Source organism: Acinonyx jubatus, chromosome C2 (assembly GCF_027475565.1).
Source record: "Acinonyx jubatus isolate Ajub_Pintada_27869175 chromosome C2, VMU_Ajub_asm_v1.0, whole genome shotgun sequence".
NCBI lineage: Eukaryota > Metazoa > Chordata > Mammalia > Carnivora > Felidae > Acinonyx > Acinonyx jubatus.
Window position 1 is genome coordinate 3,676,507 of NC_069384.1, and position 11,330 is coordinate 3,687,836.

Sequence of the window (11,330 nt, forward strand, 5' to 3'; positions counted from 1 at the left end):
CTGCCCAGAACGTCCCAGCCCCGTGTCTCACTCTTTTGTCACTGCTGCCGGGGGCTGGCACGCTCAATCTGGGTAGCTTGGGGAGGGTTAAATGGAGGGACCGTTGGCCTCTCTTTGGGGGCTGTGCACCTCCCGGCCCGGGGGAGCGAGGAGAGGGGACCGCTTGGAGGCCCTGTGCAGAGGGCGGGACACGGGGACGTGGCCGTCCAGGATGACCCCGCAGGGAGGGACCCAGGAGTTAAGTCCGCGAGCTCACCTGCTCCCGAGTGCCGCCCACAGCGGCCAGAAGCCAGAGAGCAGGTGTGGCGGGCAGGGCCCACGCGGCTGCCCTCACGGGACACGGAGAGGGTGGCAAAGGCAGACGAGGAATCCAGCCCTGCACGGCACACTCACCCCTGCACCGAAGAGCACGGCTCTGGGGCAGGAGACCGGCCGGGCCGCTCCAAACACGGGGCGCGACACTGGGGAGAAGGGCCCCCAACAAGGGAGCGCGCGTGTCTGTGGAGCCCGAGCGCGAGAGCACCGCATTAGATCAAGGGGTCTTGGGGTCCAGGCACTTGTGCCACGTGACCTGGCGCGTTAGCGGGGACAGCACTCGGTGCGTTTGCTGCCCCACTTGCCGGGCATTCAAACAAGACCAACAACAGCAACCCAAAAGACAAGGTGTGTGTAAGGCAATTGTGCGACCTTGTGTTACTCCCGCCAGGAGTCCTGGACTTACACCGGAAGTGTCACAGCGCCCCGGGCCCCCAGCACTCCTCAGTCATAAAGCCCCGGTCCCCAGTGCCCCCCGGTCACGGCCCCCGGCCCCGCTCCCAGTCGCAGTGCCCTGACCCCCAGGGCGCCCCCCAGTCACTGCACCCGGGCCCCCAGCGAGGCCCCCAGTCACAGCGCCCTGGCTCCCAGCGCCCCCTGCCCCGGTCTCAGCACTCCGGCCCCCAGCATGGCCCCCATGTGGCAGTACCCCAGCCCCCAGACCACAGCACCCCACCTGCCAGCCCACCACCCGGTCACAGTGCCCGGGCCCCCAGTGCACCCGCGAACCCCCCACCCCGCTGTTCCCAGGGAGCAGGGATCGCCGCAGGGAACCAGGGACAACAGCAGGACGCACACCCGTGAATCTGCGTCTCCTTAAATTAATAGATGCCGACCTTTCCACCACAGCGCCCCCCATTTCCTGCTCTGAAAGGAACATGATGCGCATTCTGATGGCCCTCGGCACCCTGCTGACTCCCATGTCCCCGTCCTCCTGTCCCCCTTCCCGGACACAGGTCAGCAACCTGCCCCCCACGCAGGGCTGCAACCTCGGCCTCCCTGGGGCGGCCCTCGCTCTGTGCTCCTTGCTGACCTCGGAAATCTGCATCAGCAATGGGTTCACACTGTAAAGGTCACTCTTATAGTTTCGTTCAGCTTTGTTTCAATATTTATTCATTTCCATTTACTCATTCATTTTCATCGTCTGCAAGGTACTTGGTGCCCGTGTATTTTACATCCTTTCTCCCTTTCCCTTGTCAATGAACATGTATGAACATTTATATTGTTTCCTCTTTTATCTTCCCTCCCTCCTCCTGATTTCCTCCTCCCTGCCTCTTTCCCTCCCTTCCCTCCTTCCTTCCCTCCTTCCATTCTTCCTTTCTCTTTCTTCTTTCTTTCTTTCTTTCTTTCTTCCTTTCTTTCTTTCTTCTGTTCTTTCTTTCTTCCTTTTTCTTTCTTTCTTTCTTTCTTTCTTTCTTTCTTTTGTTCTTTCTTTCTTCCTCTTTTTTTCTTTCTTTCTTCTGTTCTTTCTTCCTTTCCCCTTTCTTTCTTTCTTTCTTTCTTTCTTTCTTTCTTTCTTCTGTTCTTTCTTTCTTCCTTTCTCTTTCTTCTGGTCTTTCTTCCTTTTTCTTTCTTTCTTTTGTTCTTTCTTTCTTTCTTTTGCTCTTTCTTTCTTCCTTTCTCTTTCTTTCTTTCTTTCTTTTGTTCTTTCTTTCTTTCTTCCTTTTTCTTTCTTTCTTTCTTTTGTTCTTTCTTTCTTTCTTCCTTTCTCTTTCTTTCTTTCTTTCTTTTGTTCTTTCTTCTGTTCTTTCTTTCTTCCTTTCCCTTTCTTTCTTTCTTTCTTTTGTTCTTTCTTTCTTTCTTCCTCTTTCTTTCTTTCTTTCTTCTGTTCTTTCTTTCTTCCTTTCCCTTTCTTTCTTTCTTTCTTTCCCTTTTCTTTCTTTCTTCTGTTCTTTCTTTCTTCCTTTTTCTTCCTTTCTTTCTTTCTTTTGTTCTTTCTTTCTTTCTTTCTTCCTCTTTTTTTCTTTCTTTCTCCTGTTCTTTCTTTCTTCCTTTCCCTTTTCTTTCTTTCTTTCTTTCTTTCTTTCTTTCTTTCTTCCTTTCTCTTTCTTTCTTTCTTTCTTTTGTTCTTTCTTTCTTTCTTTCTTTCTTCCTTTCTCTTTCTTTCTTTCTTTCTTTCTCCTGTTCTTTCTTTCTTTCTTTCTTTCTTTCTTTCTTCCTTTCCCTTTCTTTCTTTCTTTTGTTCTTTCTTTCTTTCTTCCTCTTTTTTTCTTTCTTTCTTCTGTTCTTTCTTCCTTTCCCTTTTCTTTCTTTCTTTCTTTCTTTCTTTCTTTCTTTCTTCTGTTCTTTCTTTCTTCCTTTCTCTTTCTTTCTTCTGGTCTTTCTTTCTTCCTTTTTCTTTCTTTCTTTTGTTCTTTCTTTCTTTCTTTCTTTTGCTCTTTCTTTCTTCCTTTCTCTTTCTTTCTTTCTTTTGTTCTTTCTTTCTTTCTTCCTTTTTCTTTCTTTCTTTCTTTTGTTCTTTCTTTCTTTCTTTCTTCCTTTCTCTTTCTTTCTTTCTTTCTTTTGTTCTTTCTTCTGTTCTTTCTTTCTTCCTTTTTTTTTCTTTCTTTCTTTCTTTTGTTCTTTCTTTCTTTCTTCCTCTTTCTTTCTTTCTTTCTTCTGTTCTTTCTTTCTTCCTTTCCCTTTCTTTCTTTCTTTCTTTCCCTTTTCTTTCTTTCTTCTGTTCTTTCTTTCTTCCTTTTTCTTCCTTTCTTTCTTTCTTTTGTTCTTTCTTTCTTTCTTTCTTCCTCTTTTTTTCTTTCTTTCTCCTGTTCTTTCTTTCTTCCTTTCCCTTTTCTTTCTTTCTTTCTTTCTTTCTTTCTTTTGTTCTTTCTTTCTTTCTTTCTTCCTTTCTCTTTCTTTCTTTCTTTCTTTTGTTCTTTCTTTCTTTCTTTCTTCCTTTCTCTTTCTTTCTTTCTTTCTTTCTTCCTTTCCCTTTCTTTCTTTCTTTTGTTCTTTCTTTCTTTCTTCCTCTTTCTTTCTTTCTTTCTTCTGTTCTTTCTTTCTTCCTTTTTCTTTCTTTCTTTCTTTCTTTCTTTCTTTTGTTCTTTCTTTCTTTCTTTCTTTCTTCCTTTCTCTTTCTTTCTTTCTTTTTTTCCCTTTTCTTTCTTTCTTTCTTCTGTTCTGTCTTTCTTCCTTTTTCTTTCTTTCTTTCTTTCTTTCTTTCGTTCTTTCTTTCTTTCTTTCTTCCTCTTTTTTTCTTTCTTTCTCCTGTTCTTTCTTTCTTCCTTTCCCTTTTCTTTCTTTCTTTCTTTCTTTCTTTCTTTTGTTCTTTCTTTCTTTCTTTCTTTTGTTCTTTCTTTCTTCCTTTTGTTCTTTCTTTCTTTCTTTCTTTCTTCCTCTTTCTTTCTTTCTTTCTTTCTTCCTTCCTTTCCCTTTCTTTCTTTCTTTCCCTTTTCTTTCTTTCTTTCTTCTGTTCTTTCTTTCTTCCTTTTTCTTTCTTTCTTTCTTTCTTTCTTTCTTTCTTTCTTTTGTTCTTTCTTTCTTTCTTTCTTCCTCTTTTTTTCTTTCTTTCTCCTGTTCTTTCTTTCTTCCTTTCCCCTTTCTTTCTTTCTTTCTTTCTTTCTTTCTTTTGTTCTTTCTTTCTTTCTTTCTTTCTTCTCTTCCTTTTTTAAAAAGATACTCCCTTTCTTCCTCCTTTCTTTTTTTGAAAGGTATCACAGGCAATGCTGCAAAGATGGTCCTTGTCCGTGTTTCCTTCTGCCCAAATGTGGGGGGTTTATCTGGGGGACACAGTAGACCCAGAACCAGTGGAACTGCTGGACTGTGAGCCTACATAGCGTCAACACCACTGAACATCACACACTTCTGTCCCAAACTGTTGTGCAGTTTGCATTTCTGTGTCTGAGAGCTCCGCATCACCCTGAGAAGTGAGTAGTGGTTTTCCTTCATCATGAGCAACATTGCAGATGCAGCCCCCGCCCCCCAGGCCCATCCCTGGCAAACTGAACCCCACAGAGGACTCTGCGCCCTGGTCCCCCCACCTCCCGGGTCCTGCACATGGGGCCTCTCCTGGAGACCCTGGTTGGCGGGCCTGAGAGGGGCCCGGGCTCAGGGTGGGAGCTCCCCTCCAGAGGGGCCGCAAGGACTTACTCACCAGGCACAAGGAAAGTGAGCACCTCTCCAAGGCTAGCCGTTCTCAGAGCCCCATCTTTCAATGAGGAAAAACTATTTCTCCTATGGCTCATTCATTAATTAATTCATTCATTCTTCCACAGATATTTATGGAATAAGGACGGAGGTCAGCGTTGGGCCACCGGAATGCACGGAGCACACAGAGCCCCTTGCCCTTGCAGACCTTCTGTCTCCGAGGGACAGAACAAGTTCCCTGTGCAGCGGGATGGCAAGGGCTCCGGGACGGAAGACCCCAGAGCAGCTGGGGCCAGGGGAGCGCAGGCTGCAGGTGGCTCTTGAGCACAAAGTCAAGGGGGCCTCACTCGGGGACCTGAGATGGGGAGAGCGGTCCCCCAGAGGGAGGAACACCTGTCCTCAGTTGGTTTAGATGGTTGCTCCTATCTACACAACTTCTGGTTATGAACATGAAATTTTAAAAAGACAATTTGGGCGCGCCGGGGTGGCTCAGACGGTTGAGCATCCAACTTCGGCTCAGGTCATGATCTCACCGTGTGAGTTCGAGCCCCGCGTCGGGCTCTGGGCTGACAGCTCGGAGCCTGGAGCCTGCTTCGGATTCTGTGTCTCCCTCTCTCTCTGCCCCTCCCCCGCTCGTGCTTTCTCTCTCTCTCTCTCTCTTTCTCTCTCTGTCTCTCAAAAACAAATAAAGATTAAAAAAAATTTTTTTAAGGAAAAAGAAAAAAAATTAGGTAAATAAGTAAAAATGCTCATGCACGTCCTCTGAGTGGGATGTTAAACATTTCTGAGTTTTCAATGTTGGTGCCCCGTGGATCGTGAGCCCCTCGGGGGAGTCACGTTTCCTCCGGGAGGGACCTCATCGTGCTTTGGTCACATACGACTTTGCCACAGAAACGCCAACAGAGACAGAACTGCTGGGGAGAAGACGACGTTCGAAGTCCTGAGTGCTCTGGAGAGGGGAGGGGACACGGGCCTGTCCCCTTCCTGCTCCTCTTGTCCTGCCAGGGCTCTCCCCCTTACCCCCACCTGGATTCTCAGAATCTCAGATCGATGGAGAACGTGGTCTGGTGGCTGGGCCCTGTTTGCTCCTTCTCCTTCCCACCCCACCCCCCCACCCCGTCCCCGCATCAGCCGACCCCGTGAGGGGTGACCCCGTGAGCCACTGTTGACACAACTGTGATTTTTCGGGCCACCTCTCCCGTGACTCACTCTTCGGTGAGTGTAATGTTGACATTCACAGGAGGGCCTCCACTGCGGTTAGGAGCTGGATGGGGTCGTGGCCCAGGAGACTCCCACGGCACAGGAGGGACCTTCTGAGGTCCCTCAGCCAGATGACAATTCGGCACTTGCTTGTATCAACACACTGTGTTGATCAGAGGAGATTATGCGGAGTAGAGAATTGCGGGACCCTCCTTAGGCAAATGTTACCTAACACTCGTTGGGCAAACAGGCCTGCATAAAATCCAGAGCCTGGACGGGTTCTCATCCCTGACTCGTGGTCTCCGGTAGAGCAGAGAGGAAGGTCACGGCCGCCATGGAGCCCAGGGTTATCTGCGTCCTGCTGTTGGTCTCCACACTGGCCCTCAGTTCCTTGGCCCAGGGCCAGCTGGGTAAGCAGCCTTCTCCCCGCGTCACGGTGGGCGCCAGCCCCTGGCGGGGGGGGGCGGGGTGGGGGGGGACACCGTGCGTCACAGTCCATGTGTTTGAGCCGAGCACTGTTCTGGGCCCTGGGAGGATTTTGGAGGGTGAAGGCAGGTGGAAAGCAGCAAAAGAGCAGAGGCCACAGAAGCTCCGAGCGCTGCTGGGAGGACGCGGGTGGACGCCCCAGTGGAAATCGCTTCCGCGTAGTTCTGTCGTGCGACAGTCCATGGGGTGGACAGCAGCTTGGAAACCTTGACTTCCTGTTGAGCAGTGCCAGCCGGGAGGGGCCGCATCGCCCAGCGAGCCCCCCGCCCCCACCCCCAGCTGCCACTTCGCCCTCGGGCAGGGGGAGGGACACAGAGCTGCGTCTGAACGTGCACACGCACGTGCACACACTCACACGTGCACGTGCATGTGTCCTCCTGACTTCACAGCCTCCCTGTGTGTGTGTGTGTGGGGGGGGGCAATGCCACCTCCCCTCTCGGGTGCAGAGCCAGACCCGGGGAGGCTGCCATCCTGCAGGGGCCGCCCAGCCGGCGGGAGATGGGCCAGAACTTTCCCGCGAAGCCACGGAACCCTTTCTTCAGAGAAAGCTTGAGGCGATCCTCCCCTTCACGTGCTTTGCCGGGTCTAACAGAGGAACAGACGTGGGTTCGGCCCCTTCAGTTCTCGTGTGTAGACCACACGGGAGCCCCGCGTCCCCTGTGCGGTCTGGCCACGTGGTCTGGCTTCCATCACCAGTCCCCACTCCGGCCACCCCAGCCCACCCCAGCCCCTGCGTCTTTCTTGCAAACGGGGCGACGCCTCCGGAAATGCACCTTGCTCCCCCTCTCTCTTGACTGCCTTTGAGCACACCGCTCCCCCTGCAGGATACCCCCACGGCCTCGTCCCCACCTAGAAGCCCACCTTGCTTCGTTCAGTCTGGTCCCTGTCCGTCCCGTGCTTGCCCTCAACACCCTGGGACGGACACACTGTGCCATTTGGGGCATTTACTTGGCTTTCTCCTCCCTTAGGCTGCTAGCTTCTTAACAACGACTGTCCTATTTTTAGTTTCCGGGTCCCCAGCTCCCGGCACAGGGCCCGGCACGAGCTTGACCTTCACTGTCTGGTTTTGCTGTGCTAATTTCTGTTTCTAGCATGCACAAACGATGCTCCATAGGTGCTAAGCGGAGTTATTGTTGGCTGGAATGAATGAATGCATCCGTAAGTTCTGTCGCTGCGTGTGACGTTTACAAATCCCGGGCACCTTGCGATGGCCCTGAGCTTCTGTGTCTTTGCATCTGGAGACGAGGGACAGGGTGTCCCTCTTGTCCCCTGAGCCCCGAGTCCCCATCAGCGGCGCCAGCTGGCTGCTGATTCAACTGGAGGAGAAGGCGGATGACAGCCCGAGACCTGACTTGGCCTCTTGTCCCCTATACGTTCAGAGACATGCGTTGTGGATCCTCACAAGAGGACGAACTGTGGCTCCCCGGGAATCACACCCTCCCAGTGCAAAGATAAGGGCTGCTGCTTCGACAACACTGTGCGTGGAGTCCCGTGGTGCTTCTTTCCCGTGGCTGTGGACAACCCTCCCGAAGGTAGGGCCAGGGCGGCTCTGGGGGGTCTGAAGGTGTAGGATGAGTGACGGGACGGCCTGGGAGCGCACGGCCCTGGTCCGCACCGCCGGCTGTGTCTGCACGCCCGACAGGGGCCGCGGGGTGGCCGTGGGGAGGTGGCGTCAGGCTGACGTCGGGCTGGGGACACAAAGACCGGGCTGAAACGTCACTCGGCGAGGAGTTCTGTCTGTTCGTGGCTTTTCTTCGCGTGGCTAACCGGAAGCCTCTGACGAATCCTGGTTGCTCCTTACCTGCCGCTTGGCTGCAGGGGAGGAAACGCCAACCACGATATGAGGCTGGAGCGAGTTTTCTAAGGAAATGTCCCCCTTGGGCTGCCGAGTCCAATTTCTGTGGTTATTTACCTCTCCCTGCCTTGCGCCTTCTCCCCCCGCCTCACCCTTCAGAGGAGTGCTCCTTCTAGACGCGCTTCGTCCGAGCCTCGCCAGGAGCGGCCATGGCCTCCCCGGTGGCCGGGAGCCCAGCCCTCGGGGCCTCCGCACCTGCACCAGCGCTCACTGCGTGGACGGACTCACACACTCCCCTGCTCGAAATTGGCTTAAAGATTAAAAGACGTGGATGTTACTCGTGTTTTCAGTTCTTGTGAAAAACTGCAAATGATGGGACTTTGCGAGGGCCCGAGGAGGGAATGACGCGCTCACCGTGCCACCAAGGCCCCCTAGGCATGTGTCAGCGGTGGGCGTCAACCCACGAGCCCGCTAGATTGTCTCGGGCCAAGCTCGCGTCCTGGGGAGGGCAGTTGGTCTGGTCCCCGGCACCAGAGGGGCGGGCTCACCCCCATGACATGGAGCCCCAGGCCTTTCCCCGGGGACCTGCCGCCCATTCCCCACCTTCTTTCTTACCTGACTCCCACTCTACATAAAGCGGAGGCAAGTAATCACTCTCCCGGCCTCTCGCAGTTGCAGGAGGCTGCCTGGCTTCCTTCTGACTCTTGAGCCACAAGGGCGTCTGTCTATTCAGAGGCTCTGGGGAGTGGCTTTTCCTCCTTGGGAGAAGAGCTCCCTCTGGCGGTCCTGGCCAGGCTCTGCAGCCTTGCCTTCGGACGCTGTGTGCTCTGAGGGTGTGATGTGCTGCTCCAAGCAGCCGTTCTGTGCTAATGAGGAAAAGGCATAGAACTAGAGGTTTGACACCCCTGGGCTCCTGATTTGACTCACCCACCTTGAGACTTCATGTTGAGTAAACCCAAATGTCCCGGTGGGTTAAACCACTGCTCGTTTGGTCTTCTGTTCCTCGACCACACATAACCAAGGCCCAGCCACCGTGGGGGGAGAGGGGTGCAGCGAACTCTCACCCAACGTGAAAGTCCTTTGGCGGAGTCCTCCCTTGAGCTGTTAAAGGAGCAGGCAATCTATTGGTTTCCTCCTTCACACCCAGCACTCCCCCCCCCCCCGGCTACTCCCTAAGCCCTTGGTGTGACGCAGGCTCTCAGCGGAAGCTCGGGGTCTGTGTCAGGAGTGAACAGCAGGTGTTGCGGGGAGAGTTAAAAGGCATATCTTTATGTTTTCGAAACCGACTCCCTTACAAATGATATCTCGTCCTTATCTTCCCAACTGACGAGGATGGGCGGGAGAACGTTTGCCAGTCTCCCGCGTGAGCAGGCACACCGCCCGACCAGCCCAGCCACCCTCCTGGATCACGGGCTCTCCAGAATCCGGGTCTGTGATAATTTCAAGGATGCAGCCGAGAGAAAGGTGGGGGTGGAGGACGCCTTCGCTCCTTCCCGTGTCACACGGGACCTAGCGTGCTGGACAATAGACGACTTCTCTGCTGGAGCCAACACAGCAGGGCATGTGATTGTGAGATGCCCCCCCCCCCGACTCCCCCAGACTGCTGTGTGGCTCAAGTGGCACTTTCCGTGACCCGCTGACCGGGGGCTCCTTGATCGCAGCACTCCCGTGGCTGGGAGTGTCCAGCAGGGACGGGCCTTCCTCCTGGCCCATGTACCAGGAGGGGCCCCGGGCTGGGTGACTAGCTGTGTCTCCAGCTTCCTTGCATTTCCCTGGATTCCTGCCCGGTGAGGGCGGGGTGGGGGGAGGGGCTGAAAGCTGGTAGTGTCTCCAGCTCCCCCTCCCACCATGTGACACGGGAGAAATCCGGGTCCGGCATCCGCTGGGGACCATCCAGGATGCGTGGCTGTGTGATCTTGGCCCCAGCATCTGGACTGCAGCCTAGAGAGAGCCTGGGGACTCTGCAGGGATGGCCCTGCCTCCAAAGGGGACACGTGGCCTTCTGTCCCTGCCTGGGAGGTGGGGCACAAGGGAGGTTCAGTTTGGTCTCTGCTACTCTGTCCTTGTGGAAAATCGCACCCTGTCCAAGAATCCCGCCAGCAGACTACAGACGAGGGGAGGGCGAGAAAACACTCAGGCGGCAGCGGGGGTCCTGATGTATCAGAGGGGTGGGGCGCCCCGAAGGCTCTAGGACTCGAACTGCCTTGGGGACACTCAGTGTAAGCTGCTCTGTGTCTGTCTCTCTGTCCCTCGGTCCCTCCGTCCCTTGGTGGCTGGCAGCTCCCTGAAGCTTTGCTGCGGGGGCTGGGGAGCCCGAGGGGTAACGTGGGCACAGAGGCTGGAGCTGGGGTCAGGGGCACTGGGGGCGTGCGGCTTTCTCCTCGGGTCCAAGGAGGCAGAATGCCTGGCAGAACAGAGAGGCTCTGCGGCGGTGACAGGGGCTGTGTCCTCAGCGCTGGGAACACAGAGGAGTCACTGCTCCATGGGTGGACCTATGGCCCCCTCCCGGCCCCCTCCCAGCCCCCTCCTGACCACCCTCCCGGGCCCACTCCAGCCCCCCACTGGACTCCTCCCGGCCCCCTCCCAGCCACCCTCCAGGCCCCCTCCAGCCCCTTCCTGACCCCCTCCAGCCCCCTCCAGACCCTTCCTAGCCCCCTCCTAGCCACCCTCCAGGCCACCCCCCCAGCCACCCTCCAGGCCCCTCTGGTCCCCTCTTCGTCCCCTGCAGATCCCTCCCAGCCCCCTCCTGACCACCCTCCCGGGCCCACTCCAGCTCCCCACTGGACTCCTCTCGGCCCTTTCCCAGCCACCCTCCAGGCCCCCTCCAGCCCCTTCCTGACCCCCTCCAGCCCCCTCCAGACCCCTCCTAGCCCCCTCCTGGCCACCCTCCAGGCCCCCTCTTCGTCCCCTCCAGATCCCTCCAGGCCCCCTCCAGGCCCCTCCAGTTCCCTCCAGCCCCCTCTCCAGGCCCCGGGGCCACCCCAGCCCTCCCCTGCCTCCCAGCAATAGGAACCCCGGGTGGCCTGGTTGTGGCAGCCTGGGGCCCCTTGAGTCCTTGAAGTGCCAAAGGGGGTGGGAAGCAGGCAGCTGTGGCAACAAAGCACCTTCGTGGGAACCGTTGTGCTGATAAGGCGCCAGGAGGGACGCGTCTGTCACACGCGTGCACACACGCACGCACATTCTGCTCTTAAAGGGCCCCGGGGAACCCAGAGAAGGGGGCCATTTGGGGCAAGCCTTCCGTACCTTACACCGCTGGATTTCCGTCGGAGGAGAGGAGGCCACCTGATACCTGCTCTGTTTGAACACATCGCTTGGCAGTGGAAAGATTTGTATATTTTCTATGTCGTTTTCAGGAACAGGCAATGGAGTGATGTGTCTGCTTACAGTGATCTTGGTTTTACTAGACACGAAGCTAAAATGCCAGCTTGATCCATTTAAACCCTGGCAAAGCTGTCCTTCCCATCCC

The 11,330-nt window shown here is 54.6% G+C and overlaps 1 protein-coding gene across 1 annotated transcript; it reads left to right on the forward strand.

Annotated features, from left to right (window-relative positions):
- Positions 1-5,850: 5,850 nt before the first annotated feature.
- On the forward strand, positions 5,851-8,216 carry TFF1 (trefoil factor 1). Its single transcript, XM_027041792.2, has 3 exons — positions 5,851-5,993; positions 7,449-7,601; positions 8,024-8,216. Exons 1-3 carry the CDS (start codon positions 5,918-5,920, stop codon positions 8,038-8,040), a joined length of 246 nt encoding a protein of 81 aa, XP_026897593.1. The 5' UTR covers positions 5,851-5,917; the 3' UTR covers positions 8,041-8,216.
- Positions 8,217-11,330: the final 3,114 nt, after the last annotated feature.